The sequence below is a fragment of the Mus caroli genome, chromosome 9 (genome assembly GCF_900094665.2).
Source record: "Mus caroli chromosome 9, CAROLI_EIJ_v1.1, whole genome shotgun sequence".
Lineage (NCBI taxonomy): Eukaryota > Metazoa > Chordata > Mammalia > Rodentia > Muridae > Mus > Mus caroli.
This window is the reverse complement of record NC_034578.1, coordinates 116,479,286-116,500,158: the sequence shown is the minus strand read 5'-3', so window position 1 is coordinate 116,500,158 and position 20,873 is coordinate 116,479,286. Positions and strand designations below refer to the sequence as shown.

The following is a 20,873-nucleotide window of genomic DNA, read 5'->3' as shown; positions in this document are numbered from 1 at the left end:
GCAGGAGTGAGAGGGACCGATGATAAAGTTCTGCTTACTCTCACCCAGCCCATGACCATCACGGTCAGTGCTTCTGGAATCAGACACTCAGTAGCACGGCATTTGTGGGGTAGAATGGCGAGCCCGGGAGGGGCGAGGTCCATGCTGCTTACAGCCATTATCACCCTCTGCCACAGATGCCACAGTCCAAGGAACCCAGTGAGCAGAACACAGACTCATGCTGTTTCTGGAGATCATGGCTCACAGGACGCCTCCCATTCCTGCATCTCTCCCTCGCCCCTGTATCTCTCCCTCGCCCCTGCATCTCTCCCTCACCCCTGCAGTCCCTCACCCCTGCATCTCTCCCTCGCCCCTGCAGTCCCTCACCCCTGCAGCTCTCCCTCACCCCTGCATCTCCCACCCACCCCTGCAGCTCTCCCTCACCCCTGCAGCTCCCACCCACCCCTGCAGCTCTCCCTCGCCCCTGTATCTCTCCCTCGCCCCTGCATCTCTCCCTCACCCCTGCAGTCCCTCACCCCTGCATCTCTCCCTCGCCCCTGCAGCTCTCCCTCACCCCTGCAGCTCTCCCTCACCCCTGCAGCTCCCACCCACCCCTGCAGCTCTCCCTCAGCCCACCCTCAGACCATGGTTTCCTGCTCTTTGCTGTCCATGAGTTGCTGCCTTCTGCACTCATGCCATTCTTTAGTATGCTTATGGTACATTGCCTCCTGCCTCTGCTGAGAGGTAGGCTTTATCACAGCAGGATTTTACTTACCCCACCCCCATCTTTATTTCCAAGTGAATATTTGGGGGCACAGTGAATATTTGTTGCAAAAACTGAAATGATTCTAAATGCAACAAAGTTGCATTGGGATCCTGGAACTGAGAAAGACAGCAGTGGCACCTGGGAACGTTTAACTAAGGCCTTGTTTAGTTACTTCCCTGTTAGTAACCGAGCTGCGCTCTGGTAAGATGCTGAAGAGAGGAGCGGGGCTGGAAGTTTACCTCCATCTCTGCAGTGCTTCTGTTTCGGAAGAGAAGGGACTCAACCCTTCAGCCACATTTTGGAGAATGAAGGAGAAAGGTAGTCTATCTTGAGGATGATGTAATGTTCTGCCCGGTCTGTTGCAGGAGCATCAGGAGAGCATTCTGGGTAATACCATGCAGAGTGTGATTGCGTTGCTCAACAATCTGGTTGCCTACAAAGACTCAAACATGCAGCTGCTTTATGAACAAGGTAAGCTGGGAATTGAACCTGGACCCTCTGGAAGAGCAGCCATTGCTCTTAAGCACTTATTGCTGCTGGACCAGACCCTAATAGATAGTTAATACTAATACTAATAATTGATCTCCAAAGTAAGTCTTAGCCATCAACTGATGTCCCCAGCTGCAGTTTTGACATTTTGGTCCTGGGTGTTGGAGCTCTACTTTATGTGCAAACTGTGCACTCAACTGCTTCAGTATTCCTCCATCCTGAGGAAATTATGCATTGTCCTCTAATGAGAAATATCAGCAAAGGCTTGGGGCTTGGGTGCACGACTGTACAGTTCCAGCCCCGCCTGTTTCTTGTGGGCTATATCCCGAGTGAAGCAGCTTCTGATACAGTGGGAGGCAAAGGAACGTACAGAGGAGAGAAACAATCTGAGCTTCAAGTTCTGTGATAAAAGGCTTATGAATCGGAGTAGGGTGTGGCCTCTGGCCTGTCCAGCCTGTGGTGGTGATGGTGACCCAGAATCCTTTGCTCCCTGCTACAACAACAGTAGAAGCAAGAGCATGATGAGTCCAGATCTTGTTAGGGAATAGAACTGGGCAGGCTGTGAGTGTCACTGGCCACAGCCTGGGCGTTTGGGGACACAGAGGTCTGGCATTCCATGGAGCTTGAGGACCATCTGACCTCAAAGATGAGAGCAGTCCTGTCCCTTGGTGCTCTTGTAAGCTAAGAATGACCTTGAACTCCTGACCCTTGCACCCCCACCACTCAGGGGCTGGCATCTGCTGTGTACCAGTGGTGCTGGATTGAAGTGTTAATGTGTAACTCAGTGGTTTGGGTATTGGTTTGTTTGTTTTATTAAACATTTTTATTTTAAAAATGGGGGTGAGATTATAAAACAGAGTGAGACTGCTTGCTTCTTTCTGAAAACTATCAGAGTTATTAACATTTCGGAGCTGAGATTGGGCTCATCCTGCACCCTGACATTTCCCTAATGGATCTGAGTGCCAACCTGGCTTTCCCAGCAGAGCTGTCAGGGTGACAGATTTACACGGCATGGCACAGTACCACAGACCAAAAAACAAAGCAAACAGAGCACCTCCAGAGAAGCATTTAAAGGAACTAACTCTCTTTGTCTTCGATGGTTCATAGAGTGTCAGGAATCAAGACACTGATTTTTTTTTGTCAAGTTTATATTAATCTGTCTAAATCAGCGTTTATTCAAGAGACCAGAAAATCACTTTGAGAGTAGTCTGTGCTCTAAGAATAAAGAAGCCACATTTGACAGCCTTCTCAAACTCCTTGAAGAATAACTTTCAAAGCTGGGTGGCACATGCCTGTTATCCCAGCACTAAGGAGGCAAAGGCAGGGGCATCAAGAGCTAAGGGCCAGCCTGAGCTACATAGTGAGCTCCCAGACATCCTGGGCTGCGTGATAAGTTCCAGTCCAGCCTGGGTTACATGAAACCCTGTTTCAAAAAACAAACTCACTAGACAAGTTGGCAAACCTGTTACCTGGAGATGCATTAAGCAGCATTTGGGGACACATGCAGTGTTTGCCATGTGGCTTTGGCCATTCAAACCTGAAGCAATCCTCCTGCCTCAGCCTCTTTAAGACAAGGACTACAAATGTGGCCACAAGGCCTGGTTTTGGTCTCATGTTTTAAAAACGTTTCTTTATTTTATTTCAAATTCTGTCTGTCTGTCTGTGTGTGAAGGTGTACATGCAAGTGCGGGTGCCTTCAGAAGTGAGGCATTGCTTGCTGTGGAGCTGGACTGACGGCTGACTGTGAGCTGCCTGGGGTGAGTGCCAGGAACCGAACTCAGGCTAGAGCAGAGCATGCTCCAGCCACTGAGCCGCATCTCCATCTCCAACTCTCGTTTCCGTAGTAACTGTCATGCACACGCTTACTCTGGTGATGGAGCTATAGAGGATGGAGCTGTAGCAGGCAGCCACATGCTTAGTGAAGTCTGAGAAAAATCCCTGAGTGTTCTAAAACATGTTCTCTGGAAACTTCTACAAGTCTCAGTTATGCAGAGACTGGGTCAGTTAGAGTTTACCTGGTTACAGCTCTCCTTAAACCTTCGCAAAAGCGCTAACTATGGGACGGGTGCAGTGGGTCTGTGGACAAGGGGCTTCATCTGCACAGCCTTGTGAGTGTGTAGGGCTGATGCTGAACTAGTCCTCTCCTAGGCCCCCCTGGCAGGGAACTGGCGGAGCAGCAGGGGCTGGAGTGAAGACCCCTTCAGTCACTTGTCTAATTAGTGTCTCTGGCTCTGTAATAGAGATGATGACATCACACCCACCCACCCACCCACCTGTAGGGGACTGGTGAAGGTGAAGCTGGCTAATGGGCATGAACCATTGGAGAAGGGCCCAGAACACAGTAAAGCCACCAGAAACAGCAGCCACTTTCCATGAACCAAGCAGGCTCCCCGGGGAGCCTTCCCAGCCTTGCTTTACTCCTGGTGCCTGTAGACACTTCCTGGCCTCAGCCTTTCTGATACCCTGTCGGTAAAGGATGGGTATGGAGCATGTGCCAGGCACCGCATGCAGGGCTGTGCACAAGGTTGGCAGGATTTAAGGTAAGATGATTCGTGAAGCAGTTAAGAGACAAATGCTTAAGAGCAGCCGTGGTACCCGGCACTCCCCAGCTATCCATCCCAAGCCCCTGAATCCCAGGGCTCAGCCTCATCCCCCTCCCCATTTTGCTGGTGGCACTGGGACAATGACATCCCAAAATCTCTCAGCCAGAACCTTCCCTGTCAGGAGACTCTGGAGAGCTGTGCTTGTGTTCTGTGTAGCTCGCCCAGGTGACGTGTGCAAATGCACCAACACTGGCACTACCTTCCCGTCCTCCCTTCTGTGTGTACCTACTGTGTGTAGTGTAAGACATTATGTATTTGAAAGCTTTGAGACCATCAAGATTGGTAATAGCTGACGTGTTCATTGCCTCCTGACCCAATTTTACCTCTGCTGCCATGGGACCCAGCTGGGATTTTATGCATCCATGTTTGGGAGCTAAAACATTGCATGCAGTGTTTGTCTGGCTTCCTCTGGCACCCACTTCCTCAGTGTTCAGTGAGGATTCCTCAGACCTCAGATGCTCTGAAACAGTAAGCCATTTTACCAGCCACCCAAAAGGGTTCCAGTAAGAGACAGTTAACAAGCTTCCTCCTCTCTCTCCAGACTTCTTTTAAGATTTGAGACAGGGTCTCACTATGTAGCCCTAGATGTCTGGGAACTCACTGTGTAGATCAGGCTGGTTTTGAACTCATAGAAATCCACCTGCCTCAGCCTTCTGAGTGCCGGGACTAAAGGGGCATGCCACGGTACCTTGCCCAGATTCGATTTTGAAACATGAATATTGGTGAGGAAAATACTCACAGGAAAGTGAGTCTGAGACTCTGGTGGAAGAGTTTCAGGCAGCTGTGCCTTCAGTGGGTGCTCAGGAGCTCCAGAGAGCCTGGCCTTTGAAGCCATCTTCCCTCAGAGAGCGCACACCCACAAGCATTTGGAGAAGGGAGCATGGCCTGGTGGTTGGCGGTTGGTGTGGGTTTGAATCTGGGCTTGCAGCTTACTCCCTGAGATGCCCAGGCTCATCTCTTCTAGAGATAATGGAGCCCCTTCCAAGTGTTTGTTTTGAAAGTCAAATGATAATATATGTAAATTTTCATGCATAATCACCAAGATTAGCATAAGCATTTAAGGTAAGTAGTAAAAGCCAATGAGCCTGTCATCTTGACATCTGACCATGTGCAGATCCTGCAGTGGGAAGGGAGCCGCAGCTGAGTGACAAGAAGAGACAGTGTGTGTCCCGGTTCTAATTGAGTTCGTCTTCACCAACCAGCAAAGCGCCACCAGCACGCCAGAGCCCCTGCTGTTAATAAGTGGAAAATGACTCATTTTCAAAATGGGTGACTGCAGGATTCTGAACAAAGGGACACTTCTCTTAGGAGGTGATAATTGAAGAGGAAGGCTTCATCAGGGGGGATCTAGGGCCGTGTGTAAAACGTGCTAATGGAGGCGAGGCCCAGAGGAGACCTGCAGCCGCTGCCCAGGAGGCAGAACTAAGCTGACAGCTGCACAGAGCACTCTGTCTGGCCTGATCACAGCTTATGGAGGAAATGAACCACACTTCTGGTGGATTAGCGCCACAGATGTGGCTTTAGCATTTACTTAATGATAGTTTGTTTGGTAAACACTTCTGATCCGTGGTTGGCTTTCTTCTTCACTGTACCTGGTGCTTTCTGTCATGGCCTGTCATTCCCCAGGGTCTTACAATTCCTTGTCAACTGAAGAGTAGAGAAGGTAATCCTTCTCTTATTCCAGCAGAGGAATAAATGTCTGCACACCTTATATCTGAAGAGAAACTAGTATCCATAATATATAAAGAGCATCTACAACTCAATGATGGGTAAACACAGGACCTAGCACAAATGCAGAGAAGACTTGAATAGACACACCGCCCCACCCCCACCCCCCAAGAAGAAGCACAAGTAATGGCATTTGTGGAGCCTGGGCGTCTCTTCCCCATCCCCTCAGCGTTCTCCCGGGCTTCTCTGAAGGAAAAACTAGTGTCCCTACTGTGGGGAATCAGTTGTCTCTTCTTCAAGAGGGAGAGCACCTAAGTGAATCACAGATGAAATGTTAGGAAGAAGCCTGAGAGGAGCACTGGCAGAGCACAGTGCGCAGGTACAGGCTCACGCAGGCGCAGGCTCACATCTGCCTGTCAGACTTGAGTGGCTCCGGGAGGCTGGACCCTGAGGTGCTTTGTGATCGATTATCTTTGGTTGGCATTGTTTTCGTTTATCCTGTGGTGTATGCAGGGCACCAGTTCCAGGCCCCGTGGTGAACACTACAGTTTCTCAGCGAGGACGGCAGATGGTCTGCCCGTAGCTTAGTCTCGTCTCCCTGGGCATCTCAAATCTTCTGTCGGGCCCTTAGTTCCTAATACAAGAGTGCTGTCATGGAACTGTGGGCCTGAGTTCTATTCAAGTCCCCAGGCGGCCACTTCACATTCAACAGGCTGGAGAATGGGGGACATGGAGGTCAGCTCTGGGCTTGGGGACGCAGTGTGAGAGGTTGGCCTCTGGGCTGCTGAGCTCCTGGACTGTGAGTCGCTGATTCGTGCTCACATCATGTTTACCGAGCAGCCTCGCTGTCTCCAGATGAAGTGCAGGGGAGAAGTTAATGTGAAGAAATCAGGCTATTAGGATGTAAATCGTTTTGTGTGTAAGCGCTTTCCTGATGTGTGGCGCAGCACATTCACTTTTATTCCCTTCTGCCACTTTTGAGAACTGAGGACGGAAATGTGGAAGGAGCAGGTTAGACTCCAGCAGAAGAAGTGCCGGCATCTGCCTCTCCTCTTTCCTTTGATGGCGTCAGCGCTGCCAAGCTCTCTGGTGCCTTCTCTTTTATATCCTTAGAGGGAAAACAAATCTCTAGCAGGCAGCCGTTACTGCAGCTCATTGCTACAGGACTCAGCAAGCGGGGCATTAAAGCAAAGATGGTTATTAATGGGATTAAAACAGTAATAAAACTTTATGGAGGCATTTAATAACTCCTCCACACACCATGAAACAAGGCTAATCCTTCCCCTTCACGGGTGAAGTGTGCTATCTGTGTCAGGGTCCACTGCTCTGACTCTAAGCTGAATGTCAAGAGATCACTTAGACTTGAGACTTCCTCATGTGCATTTTATTGTCAAAGTCCTTAGGATCCCAAACACTTATGAGGTGAGACCCCGGAGAGCAGCGATCTAGAGAAAGGTTTTGATAGAGTAGAGCACAGACCCCTTCCACTTGCAGATAGGAAACCAAGCACTGGCAGACCATGAGTCTTGTCCGCCTGAGCACTGAACTGCGAGCTGAATCGGGCTTCCTCTCTTACCTGTCTCAGTTCCTCACTAGGAGTTGAATGCACACAGGCCATTGTTCGCCACCCACTGGACACTTTCCCATAAGTGGTTATTTCTGGATCTTTCTTCCAGTATCTCCCTTCTTTCTCTGTTCCTTGCCTGGGAGAGTCCCTCTCTTGTTGCACAGGTTGTTCACTCTGTTTGTTTCCTTCACTTTCATTCAGCAGACCACTTGTTGTTTTTAATTTGTGTATATTATGTGCATTCACGTATGTGTGAATGCATGCATGGAGGTCAGAGGACAATCTTAGGCATGGTCCCCACTTCCCACCTCTTGCTATTCGCCACCGTGAATGGTCATTCGTCTCTCTGACCTGTGAGTTTCGGGGGATGGATTCTCTTGCCACAGCCTTCCCTCTCACCAAGAGTGCCAGGGTTATAGGCATTCACCGTTGTCCTAGCTTTTACCTGGGTTTGGATCCCCTGAATCCACCCTTGTGTGGCAGGTGTCCTGTCTTCTGGGTGCTTCCTTCATCTGGGAGCTACTGTCTTTGGATCAGAACATTTGGAGTCACAGTAGTTCTGTCCTGTTGATGCTCTTCATTGCTCAGATGACCAAAAGTGGATAGTGGGGTCCAGGTGCTCGCTCAGGACCCACAGCTCCCCCAGGAAGGACTGAAGATGATCAGAGATGAGAGGCCTGGCCCAGGCCGCTTCTCTCCGGATGCTCGCCCAGCCAGTTCTTAGGTGAGGCACGGCTTAGCTGAGGTGCCACTGGGCTCTCTCTTCCACCTCCCATCTGGCCCTGGTGTTGGCTTTAGATTTTGTGGATTGAGCTGGGACAGTTGCTTCTTTGAAAGCTGATGTTAGTGACAACCCAGGTGCTTCCCGTATAGATGCTCATTAGCTCTCAGTATGTTTGGAGATTAATAACAGGCTTGAAAATGTATAGACCTGGCTAGTTTCTAGAAAAGCACCATGTAGTCAGAGAATAAAGTCCTGCTAATCCACTATGAACTGAAGGTCCCTAAGAAAGCTGCTCCTACAGTAAAGTTTCCATAGACTGGCTGATGAGAGCATCATGATTGCTGGGGGCGGGGGGAGGGGGGGATGTTGCTGATGGCTGTGGTTTGAACGTGAAATGACCCCAGCTTGTGTGTTTGCACACTTGGGCCTGGTCAGTAATTCTCTGGGGAAAGATTATATAACTGTAGGCAGTAGAGCCTTGTTGGAGGATGTATATCATTAGGGCTGGACTTTGAGGCTTTGTAGCCAGGCCCTACTTCCTGTTCTTGCTCACTACTTCCTGTGTGTGGATGAGCTATGACCAGTCTGATTCCTGACTGCCGGGCCAGCCTCACACTCCTGCAGCCTTGCCTTCCCCATTGTGAGGGACTGTGTCCCTCTGAAACTGAGAGCCAAGATAAACCATGCTTAATTGCTTTTGGTTGGGGTATTTTATCACAGTAACAGAAATTAAATAGTACATAGATAAAGAGCCAAAATCATGTGAGCTTCTCTTAGCCCCTTTACTGGGGCATTACTTCATATTCTGGTTGTGATAGAATACCAGACAAAAGCAATAGAAGTGGGGCTCACATGGCCCACAGTGTAGGGGTGCCGTCCATCACCGTAGAAAGACGTGGAGCTGGCACATGAGGCAGCTGATCACGAGGTGGTGCTGGGCTCTGCTAACTCTCTCTTCCATTCACTGCCTGTGGGGTGGGGCTGTCCATATGTAGGGCATGGGTCATTCCACCGTTGTTAAGTTGGTTAGAGAATCCCTCCCAGATGTGCCAGATCCCAGAAGCTGACAGTCAAAGTATAACCATCACAGAGCCACTTGGCCGAGACTGTTGGTAAAGACTTCAGAAAGTGGTAGACATCAGAGATTCCCTGCTGTGCTGTAACTTGCCTCCCTGATGACTGCAGCCAGGTGTTTGGATAGGTGACAGTTTGTGACTTTTAGTCTCAGAGGAGCGTGTCACTGGGGCAACCCAAACACATGGTCACCCATCTTCTGCTCAGGACAATCTGCACCGCTCCCCTTGAAGCAACAGTGTTTCGAGTTGAAGTTGACCCTCCTTCTTGGGGGACTTCCTTAGTTCTGCCCTCCCATGGGCACTGTCAGCTGGAGACTCTGTCTGGTGCTCTGGCGTGTCCCTGCTATGGGACACTTGAGTGCCTGTTTCCACGGTCGATTTCATAAATTACTCTGAAAAAGGGAGGATTGGTTATGTTTGAAACTCATCGGTAGGCAGGAACCTCTTAGACTGACACAGTAAGCAGGTGGGCGCCACCAACTCAGCTCATCCCATCTCCACAGAATGGTCACCAAGTGCTGCTCAGTAAAACCTGTTCAGGAGCAGAAGCCTTGATAAATGTTAGTGCTGGGGCTGGTAAGATGGTTCAGCGGTTAAGAGCTGAGCTGTTCTCCCAGAGGTACTGAGTTCAATTCCCAGCAACCACATGGTGGCTCACAATCATTTGTAATAGAATCTGATGCCCTCTATGGTGTGTCTGAAGACAGCTACAATGTGTGTGTGTGTGTGTATGTGTGTGTGTATGTGTGTGTGTGTGTATGCTAGTGTTGGTGCAAGACCCTCCTGCAACCTTTGCCTCAGGGATATCTGCACAATTCACTCTTTATGCATGGAAGATACTTCCACAGGGCCTAGGAGAGAGGGCAAGGCACCTCAGTGTCCACCTTTATCATAACAACAAAGCAAGACTCTGTGAGGAAGCCACAGAGGGGAGAGTGGCCTGTACCACCTCTCCTCCAACCCCAAGAATTCAAATAAAGTATGCAGACAGGAACAAGCTGAAGGAGAAAGGGCTTGACAGGTTCAGCACCAAAGGTGGAAAGCATGGTGACCGGCAGGCAGGCATGGTGCTGGGGCAATGGGTGAGAGCTTACATCTTATTTAGAAGATGCAGGCAGAGAGAGTAGGTGAGATAGAGCCTGGTGAAGGCCTTTGAAATCTCAAAGCCCACCCTCTCCACCCTCCAGTGGCACACCTCCGACAAGGCCACACCTCCTAATCCTTCCCAAACAGTTCCATTAGCCAGGGACCAAGCATCAAACATAGGAGCCTATGGAGCTATTTATTCTCTGCCAAACCCTGCAGCCTGCCCACCTCAGTTAACCCAGTTAACTACACAATCCCTCACAGGCATGCTGGGAAGCTAAATGATCCCACACAGGCATGCCTAACGATTTGTCTACTAGGGAAGTTAAGACTCCACCAACTTGACAGTTAGGAGGAAGAGGGAATTAATGCCAGGTGGTAGACTCAGTCAGTGACTGTGGACAGAAGTGTAGGCTCACACTGGCCTGGGCGCCCAGGCACAGCCTCCTCTCTTCTCTGTCTGTGGGGAGTCAGTACAGGACTTTGCCTTGACACTCAGCATCACACCAGGGAAGCCCAGCCCTGGGTGGGTGATCAGTGTCCTCTATGCTTGGCTAGTGCCTACAGATGGAGCTTTAGGACCTGTTCTGTGACTGGTGGGAACCCTTGGCTCCAGTCACACATGCTAGCATCTCTTGAGGCCAGCTGTACTGACATCAGGCTGTCCATGGAAACGTGGCTGTGTTTCTGCCGCTGTGTTGGTTGGCGTGGATCTGCACTCTGGGTAGGCCCTGTGCTGCAGTATGGCTGGCCGTGGGCTTGCTTGCCCCTCCCACTCTCAGTCCCAGGAGGCATCATATGTGCTCATCATCTCCTTGTAGAGAGAAGAGGGAAGTAGCCATAAAACTGTTCTGTAGTGATTCAGGGACAGTGCCTCCCTGCTAAGTCCTAGTCCGGCCTCCCACAGTGACTGATCACAGGCTGGTGACTCAGGGTGTCAGTGCTAGGCCACTTTGGTTCCTGCTACTCAGTAGTACAATGTGAAATCAAGAATGTGAAGGTTCTGGTTTTTCTCTTCTCAAGATTGCTCTGGCCCTTTCGGTCTTTGTGCATCTGTGGATTTTAGGATTTCTTTCTAACTCTGTAAGGAAAGCCATTGGTATTTGGTTGTGAAACTAAATGAGCTTCCTAGCATGAATGTCAGAAACAGAACTGGGCTCTCTGCTAGAACAGCAAGCTCTCCTAACCTCTGGGCCATCTCCAGCCCCTCATGAGCTTTGTTCGCTGTTGGATTTGACTGGCTGACAGTCCATGGAGTGGATTTTTGTCCATGTTTGTCTAGACATGGTGCTGTAGCCTCCATGTATCCACTGTTCCCTCCTTAGGGTTTGGTAATGGTCATGATTGTCTCACGGGGTGTTGGTTTCAGGGAGGCTATTGTCCCATTGGGGGGGGGACGATGCTTCTTTCTTTACTTGTTTGTTCATACTGATAATTAATATTGTCACAGACAACCTTGTCAATATCCCCTTCCTCTGCCTTCAGGGCCAGTGTATCTCTCTATATGTGTGTTTGTGTGCAATGACATAAGCACCCAGTGTCTCTGTGGATTGTGTGTGTGTGAGAGAGAGAGAGAGAGAGAGCGAGCTCTGTACAGGTGCCAATGGAAGCCAAAAGAGAGCATCGGATCCTCTGAACTGGAGTTGCAGGTGGTTGTGAGCCACCATGTGAGAGTTGGGAACTGGGGTCTTCTGCAAAAGCAGCCATTGCTTTTATTTAACAAGTGAGCCGTCTCCCCAGCTCAATGCTAGTTCATTTTAAATTACAACTTTTGATTAGACTGAAAATTACTAGACATAAAATGTTATCTCTAAATATATGTTTACGGTTTGCATTTCTAGACTTAAGTATAACTGAGTCAATCTGATGTATTCAAATATGGGGCAAAGTTAAACTGAGCATTTCTGCAGGGAGACGATGGCTATGTATTTCCCCTCTGAGAGCCATCATGCATAAGGAGACGTGACTAGCTCTTCTCTGGCCACTGGGGGGCGGTGTGGAGGCTGGGGGCGGCGTGGAGTCTACAACTGTTGGGCTTAATCAGCAGCTGATCGGACACTGGTGGGAAATGAGTTCAGAATATCTGTGTCAGTCAGGAGGATGTGAGCATCTCAGACTGGAAGCAGGACTGGCTCTTATTTCCAGTTGCTCATCATTCACATTTAGTTGTTGTGAGCTGACCAGTTGCAGCCGCTGATAGAGACTGGTCACAACTGGATAAATCAAAGGCCACTTCCTAACTGCTTGTGCTGTCTGGAGAAGACTGGCAGTCTGTGGCTTGTGTGGTGGGAAGGTCGGGGTGGTTTGAGCAGGTGGGCCAGCATGGTGAGATGTGGTGCTGTAAACAGGGCCAGTGTTGAGCCTTTCTTCTCATGAGCACATTTCAGCATAAACACGGAGGATAGGAGGGAGAGAGAGAGAGAGGAAGAAAGGGGCAGCCATGCCATCCTGAAAGTGACAGGTGTTCTCTGGCCATATGAGTGTTTCTGTCTTAATTAAAAATAAGTGGAATATTTCATACTCTTCATTTTCATGTTTTCATGGACTCAGCCATGAATGTTTTTGCTATTGCTGAAAGCAAAAACAACAAAGCCACAGATCCCGTTGGTATTTCTAAGACTTTAAGGTCTACTGAGTATTTCTAATACAGATTCGTTTTCATTTCTAAGTAGAATTCAGACTCCACACAGTGGCTCTCTGTGTCCATTTCAGGATGTTGAAATATCAGATAATAATGGCCAGGCTCACCTTTCTCCCAGAAAGCCATGAAGGTGTCTAAGTGGGATCCTATAGTTTTCTGTTTGTGTTTGCCAAACTCCTTGTGCTTACCTTTTGTTTTGAGATATGTGTGTGTGTGTATGTATGTATGTGTGTGTGTGTGTATGTGTGTGTGTGTATATACATATATATATGTATATACACATACCATATATATATGTATATATACATATATATATATATATATATATATATGTATATACACATACCACATCACTTTGGAAAGGGACTAGAGAGATAGCTCAGCAGTTAAGATGGCCTTGTTCTTATAGATGAACTGAGTTTGGTTCCCAATATCTAAGTGGGTAGCTTACAACTACGTATAACACCAGTACCAGAAATCAAACACCCTCTTCTGGTCTCTGTGGGCACTGCATTCATGTATGCCTACACACACACACACCTCAAATCTTAAAAATAAACTTTGGCAAACTCTGAGCAATTAGAATATTTTCCACTCCAACACTTTCCCATTCTCTGCTGAATCTCCAGTTATGATTCACATCACACACACACACACACACACCCATATGTACTTACATACATAACTGAGTCTCATCCAGCCAACCATGGTCTCTGTCTCCCAAGTTAACCATCTTTCTGCTTTTTCTTTCAACTGAGTCACTTCTACAGCTCTATCTTCAGGTGTGCGAGCCCCACTCACAATCATTTCTAATCCTTTCTTCCCACCAGGAATGCATAATGCACCTTTTGTTTTAGAACGTCCGTGAATTTTTGCCTGAGGGCCTGATGTTAATTTGCTGTGACCAAGCCTTCTCCATCTGTCCCCACACTGTCCTTGGCTACTTAGGAAAGCCGCACCAGCTCTGTGCCTCCCCCTGCTCCGCATCCTCCCTTGGCTGCAGTTTGCATCTCCTGTTCTTGGGGACTGTACTCACCTTGTGACATAGGTGGCCACAGTGGGCCTGTGCTGCACATCTCAATTCTGCTCTGTAGACAGAATGCCAAATCTTCTCTAGCTGTCATTTAATTTATAGGAGGCTCAGCTTGTTTCTTTCAAGGCTTATTTTGAATTCCTGTTGCCTCACCTGGGTTAATAAGGAATGGCGTCTGGGTCTTAGTTAAACACTCAGGACTCCTTAGTGAGGCGGCCTCCTCTCTGGGTTGTCAGACTTGTCTCCCTGCTGTGTGGGCCTATCAGGCTTGCAGGAGCCATCTCGGCATACCTCCCTCAGCTTCAAGCAGAGAGCATCAGAGAACTTAGATGGAGGCTTTGGGGAGCACCATGCACACTTCTGAGTGGCTCTTCATTCCTCTACCTTTAACCCTTCACTTCCTGAGCTCCAGCCCAGCTCCCCTCTCAGAGGAAGACACTCTGCTCAGGCCTGTCACCCTAGACTTGTCCCGGAAAGTTCAACTACATCTGAAGCTGCAGTAGTGAGGGAACTGCATTAAAGTTTCCCCTCCCTGGGGTCAGAGCCCTGACAGGTTCCTGTCTCACGTTTGAGGAACCGTTGTCTCTGGTACTTGATTTAGAGGCTAGCATCATGTATGACAGAGGTCTGGTGTGTGGCAGGCATGTTTCTCACTGATTTTTTTTTTCTCTTTGGGAAAACACTCTCTTTTGCCACAGTCATAATGTTGCTCCCCTATCTATCATCCCTGTCCTTTGTCTTCTGTTTTTCCTGCCGTCAGCTTCATAGACATTTACCTTACATGGGTGTCGGCTGTTGAGAGGGTGAAAGAAGCCGCTCCCTTGCCCATCCAGGAACACAGTCCTGCGCCCCTCTCTTTTCCTAGGCCAGCTTCCTACTGATGAATACCGTCTGTGTTCTAAAGCCATGGACCTCATTATAGATCGCAGACAGGACCTTGCTTGGTTTGAGTACATGTTCTACATTTAAAGGTGTGCTTGCTTCCGTAGATATCCGGGCTGGGAAGACATCCTTGTCTGAGAGGATGGTGTCAGTGACTTGGAAAATATACACAGATTCCCTTAAAGGGAAATGTGGATTGCAGAGGGGTGGGTTGAGTGGAGCCAGGGCTGTGGTAGCATATGCTGGTGAGCCTATGCCTGCTGCACTGAGGAGTGGGAACAGGGCACCTCAGTGTGGTGGATGGCTATGAGAGGCAGGGACTATGCACTGTGGCTGGAAACTGGAGATGTTCAGCCAGCCAGAGCTGGAGTGGAGAGAACTGAATGCAGGGCTGGGCTCATTCTTAACCATGTGATTGGTGGCCTGATGCTCAGGCTATGGCCATAGCAGAGGGTGGTCTGCTGTGGTGGTAAATGCAGTATTGTACCAGGAGTCGGGATGCATAGCCCTCTGACCTACTGAGCTGTTTGTAGGACTTGGCTCTGTGATTAGAGATTCATTTAATGACCATGAGGCACCAGCACATGTGTGTTAGGTCATAGCAAATAAGGTCATCACTGCCCCTAAATACTTCCAGTCTTCTGAAGTCCCCATGGCTATCCCTCTGCTTCCAATCCAGGATGGCTTCCCCAGCCAGCTAGAACTAAACATCAGAAAGCCTAGCAAACCATAGCCAGGTACGGAGAATTCTTCTGCTAGAGGCCTTATCAACACAGCATCCTTGGGACGCAGCCATGGACTGAAAAGGAGCAGACTGTGTGCTTGGTCAGAATCAAGGGAGGGTGATGGATTTTTCTTCTTCCAGGAGGGGCTGCTAAGTATCACACCCAGAGCCTCGCTCACACTGGACAGGCGTCCCTCCACTGAGTCACATGTACCACCTGAGATGGTGCCGTAAAACAAACTGAAAGGCTCGGCTGGCAGAAGACAGAAGAGAGGAGAGGTGAAGGAGACTTACAGGGGAGGGGCTCCTTATGGGAGGAGGAGAGGTTGCAGGAGACAGGACCGAGATGGGGCAGAGCTGTGAGGAGAGGGCATGGGGCCCCTCCTGCCCAGAGGCCTCCAGGAAGGATGGGTGGGAGGTGCTATCTTGCAACTCCATCTTCTCCACCTGGCTAATCCAGCTGTGGAGACCAGCACTGTGGAGTCCCGCCGGCAGCCGGGCAGCCCTTCTCCTGTATCTGTCTTTCAGTGCCAACCCTGAAACTTTCTTTTAAAAGTGGGACAGACCAGGAGAAAGTGCGAGCAGGTAGGAAGAATTTCTCTTGCTCTGGGAAATCAAACTAAAGCCTTGCAGTGAGCTAATTAAGCTTCCAGTCACAGATTTAAAAATTGCTTCAAGTTCTGTCAATCATTCCTTTTGATTTTTTTGAAAGATGTAAAATATCTGTATGTTTTCTGATCACCCAAGCAATGCATATTCATTATAAAAATTTAAATAATGCAGAAGTACATGAAGGTAGAAGTGAGTCAGTCCTAGAGGTGAGACTATGTATCCACAAGAGCAGAGCTTGCCAAGTGAGTTACTGCTAGAGGTGACCCATGCAGTGTATCCACACTCGGAGAGCTCGCCAAGCAGCCTGAGGGCGTGAAGAACGTGAGACTGGGTAGGACTGAGCAAACTTTGCTGGCTCAGGTCCCACATGAGCCCTCTGCGAAGTCGGCTTCTCAGCATGGTGGGAATAAGGGCTGGCCGGAGAGAGCAGATCCTGGCTGTGCCTAGATAACGTGTGTAAAGCACATGACATATCTGGTTATAGAAGCCACACTCTGTGCTTGGCAGGAAGTTGTGAAAAGGCAAGGGAGGCTGTTCTCAGCGCCTTGTCCTCTGCTGTTTTTTCCCATGTTGGGTGCCAGGGAAGTGTCTCTCTGTGAGTCTAAGTTCGTTGGTTGGTTGGTTGCTGTTTAATTTCTTAAAGCGATTTCCAGTCTCTCCACTCTTCCTAAGTTTCTTTAATCGTCCCTTGATCACTCTCCATGGAATTATTCTTCCTGATTCTGTCCTCTCCTTAAGAGTAACCCAGCTGTATTTTCCTTGATGGTTTGTAAGGGCTCTGGTGTTTGGGGATATGAACACACGTCACATACATGAGTTATTCTTCTCACTTCTTGAAATGTTGTCATCTGAAACGTCCTTGTCAAGTCCGCTCTGTTTTCTTGCACTTGCCTCCCCAACCAAGGGCTTGGTGCTTTCTGTCTAAGGCTTCCGTCAGGTGGGGCTATTTCCAAGAGTTTTATGTGAGCTGCAGAGACTTACCCCCTGAGGTGATTTTTTTTTTAAGTGATGAAGTAGTTACACAGTACTCTTAGTTCCTAAAAGGGCTTAGAATCCATCTGCTGATGTCCTTGCTTGTGCGCCTGGCTCCTGGGACACCTGTCTGGACTCTGCCCCCTGCTGTAGCTTTTCATGCCTATGTTAGCATCACAGCATTTTAATTATCATCTCCTGTAAGAGTTTCATGGAGTGGTGACTTGAGCTATCATTTTGCTCTTAATGTTTCAAGCAAACCTGAAAACCTGTTTGATAAGCCCCTAAAAATCCCAGTAAGTTTTAAGTCCTGTAATAATTATATAGGCATTGGATTTGGTTTTATCTACATTTCCCATTGAAACTTGTCTGCCTTTAGTCAAGGCTGTTGATTCAAGCCTCATCTGCCTTTTTTGTGATACATCTGATCTTACATCGTTCTGTGTTTCACCTTACCCATAACTAGTGATAAGATACTGTTTTTATTCCTGATATTTTCAACTTATTTGCTGCCTGACTATCTTGGTCATCCCAAACAGAATCGAGAAATACAGTCAGGACTGTGGGGCTCTTTCTTACTTCTGGCTTCTGGGGACTGGACGTGCCTCCAGAGTTCCCCCAAGAGGGGTCCATGCAAGATTGTGTGCACAAGACATGCACAGATCTGAGCACACAGAACTATGGCCCATAGCTTCTGCTCTGCTGTCCCAGGGAGCCAGACCACCTCACGGTCACCCAAGTCAGTCAGGACACGGCCCATGACTGCCAGACTCTCTTGTTTCAACCTCACGTTCAAACTCAGGCCAGCTACAGGAGTGTGTGGGACCCTGGCTAGAAGGAAGGTACCCTGTGTTCTCTACACCCTCATGCCCCCATCCTTAGGGAGGCATCTTAGGCCTCTCTGACTCTGCCTTTATGGCCCTCCAGCCTCTGGCTGCCCTGAGCCTTGGCTTCCACACTACAGCAAGCTCTAGTGCTGCCTCTGCAAGTTCCCCTCAGGTGACCTTGGTTTGCTGTGGTCAATAAGAGTTTGCTAATGAACAGCAATGAATTTCTGGTCTGCTCAGGCCCAGAGTCACATTATAGTGTCAGGACTCAGCACCTGCTGGGAGGCGGGGCTGTGCTGTGCAACCCCGGGGCCTCGTGCCCTGCCGCAGTGGAAAGGTGGGTTCCAGAGGTCAGGAGTCACCAGAGCCCCACACCAACTCTTCTGCTTTCTGCCATGTGTCCCCATTTCTGGTTATTTCTGTGGTGTCACGGGTTCATTTAGGTGTAAATGAACATATAGTGTAAGTGAACATATAGAAGTTTCTTCATGACTTGAATTGATTTTTATTGTAGCTTCAGATTCTTCAGAAATCTGATATGTCAAGGCTGCCTGTCAGTTTTTTCCTAAATAAAATTTCTCCACAAAACAATAACAACCCCCAAGTGTTGTGCATTTGCCACCGAGCGTCTCATTGCAGAGTCTGACGATGCTCTGCAGATGCTGCCAGCTGGAGTGGTTCCTGCTGTTGAGTGGCACCAGTTAATTAACTGTTGCTTTCGATGTCACCGAAGTGACAACTGCTGTGAGATTACAGACTACAGAGGCAAAACTAAGACCTGCAAACTGTGACTCCAAAACAGGCTTGTTTCATTGTGTGTGTGTCTGTGCCTGTATATGTGTATGTGCGTGTGCTTGTGTCACTTGGAAACCAGAAGAGGGCCTAGAGCTAGAGTTACACATAATTGTGAGCAGACATGTGGGTGTTAAGAGCTAATTTTGGGTCTTCTAGAAGAGCCACGTGAGCTTTTAACTGCTAGCCCCAAGTTTAGTTCAAATGTTATCATAGAGTGATGGAAGAGATTGAGCATCATACACGAAGCCCCTCCCTGTCCCTGCCACCCTCCCCCCTCCTGGCCTACTGACGTATTCAAACAACACATATTATTTGTGCTCAGACTTTGGACTTACAGGTCACCCCTGTCTCCCTCTTTCTGCGTTTCCAGTTGCTTTAGTCACAGGAAAACAGCTGACAGCGGGTGGGGCCTCATGGCCCTTTCTCAGCATCAGTTTGTCATCCGTGGCGTGGCTGCTGGGATGTGGTCAGCTGTTGGCTGAGGCTCTGAGGGCAACAATGGGAGAGAACCCTATAGACCTTTGGTGGTACAGTTCCCTCAAGCTGGGATATCACGATGACTAGCTTTAGGTATGGGTGGACATTGACTGTAATCGACAGTCAAAGTTTCATGTCCATTTATATTGAAAATGTATGGAGATAACATTCTGTATAGACTGCTGACAGGTTCAGAAACAGCAGTTCATGGGGGTTTCTTCCCTCCGGTCAAGTGCATAGGTAGGGCTGTTGTTTGGCTCTTGGTTGCCCTCCCCAGCCCCTTGTGTTGAAGGCTTTGTCCCAGCCTGTGACACTGTTGAGAAACTGTAGGGCCTTTAGAAGCTGCACCCACTTAGCTATGACTCCATCCTCGGACTGACTGGGGTATTCACAGCCCTCAGGACTCAGTCACCACTCAGGGCCCAGCTTCTGAATACTGCTACATGCACGCCAAGGCATCAAGGGCTTTCCTTACACACCACCTAATATTGTTTGCTGTTGTCATGGCGACCATGGTAACACCTGGAGTGTGTAAAGCAACACAGTGGGTTATTCTTTTGTGCTTCTGCAGACTGGAAATCTGAAGTTTTGGGCAAGCTCCCTTCCTTCTAGAGACTGGGTCCTAGGCCTTGCGAGAGCAAGCTGGAAAACTTCTGGCAGCCCCAGCCCTGCTGAGCTGTGATCCACTCTTGCCAAACTCCAACATTTTCTTTTGCAGGTCACACACACCCATGACTTAAATGTCTCAGGAGACCCTGGGACTCACTGGGTTCACCTGGGTCACCCAGGATACTGCCCCATGCTGTGTTGATTAATTCCATCATGTCAGCAGAACCCTGTTGCCTTATGGAGTCAGTGCACAGGTCAGGACAGGTGTGCGATGAGACTGTTAACCTCGGTGAAATGTAGACTTGAGTTCACGTGGCGCCATTGCTCGTTTGTAGAAAGAACAACTTCCCCTCACTGAGTCATACGATCCGGCCACCTCTTCCTGCAGAGGCCGATGTTAATAAGCCTCAAGAGAGTGAACTCTCCCTGAAGGTGGCCTCTGTTTGGACAGGGTCACATTTGGATTTAGACCTCTGTTCACACAGAACAGCAAAGTGCTTCTTGCACAGGCTCAGGCGCACAGGCTCTGAATCTGCTTTCCTCTCCAGCAGATCACAACAGAGTAAGGAACTACTGTGACCGGAGCGAGGACAGCTCATGCACATTAATATTCCCAGAACACAGAACACTTGGAAATGACCTGTGAGGAGAGAGAGCTCCTTGAGGGGTTTGCTCATAATTAACACAAAATTATTCTCAAAGTATCTTGATGAATTGGTTATAATGAATGCAGAATAATTCCAGGGTTCTTTGACTTAATGAAGTTTGGTTTCTTTTAGATATTTTAGGATGGAGCATTAAGCTGTTATGATTGGGAGTGGAGAGGAGGCTCAGCGGGGTAAGAGCACTGGCTGCTCTTGCAGAGGGCCTGGGTCAATTCCCAGAACACAAGGTGACTTACAACTACTCATAACTTCAGTCCCAGGGCATCTAAAGCCAGGGCATTGCAAGCACACGATGCACATGGCTACATGCAAGTAAAACTCCCCACGCATAAAAACGTAAAAATGAAAATAAAAAAATAATAGTTATGCTAGCACATAACCTGAAGGCTGGAAAATGCTAAACTGCTTTTGAAATGCCTTCCCAGAATAACCTGGAGAGAGACAGAGACAGACAGAGACACAATGTGTGTGTATATGTGTGTATATATATATGTGCATGTATATTTATGTGTATATGTGCATGTGTATGTATGTGTATATGTGCATGTGTATGTGTGTCTATATGTGCATGTGTATGTGTGTATATGTGCATGTGTGTGTGTATATGTGTATGTGTATGCATGTCTATATGTGCATGTGTATGTGTGTGTATATGTGCATGTGTATGTATGTGTATAT

General features: G+C 48.6%; 1 protein-coding gene across 3 annotated transcripts in view; it reads left to right on the top strand.

Annotated features, from left to right (window-relative positions):
• The window catches only part of Ulk4 (unc-51 like kinase 4), a 283,269-nt gene that overhangs the window by 149,213 nt on the left and 113,183 nt on the right, over positions 1–20,873 (top strand). For all 3 annotated transcript variants that reach the window (XM_021173385.2, XM_021173384.2, XM_021173383.2), the window contains exon 32: positions 1,111–1,216. In XM_021173385.2, coding sequence (XP_021029044.1) covers positions 1,111–1,216 — 106 coding nt within the window. The remainder of the gene's footprint in view (positions 1–1,110; positions 1,217–20,873) is intronic.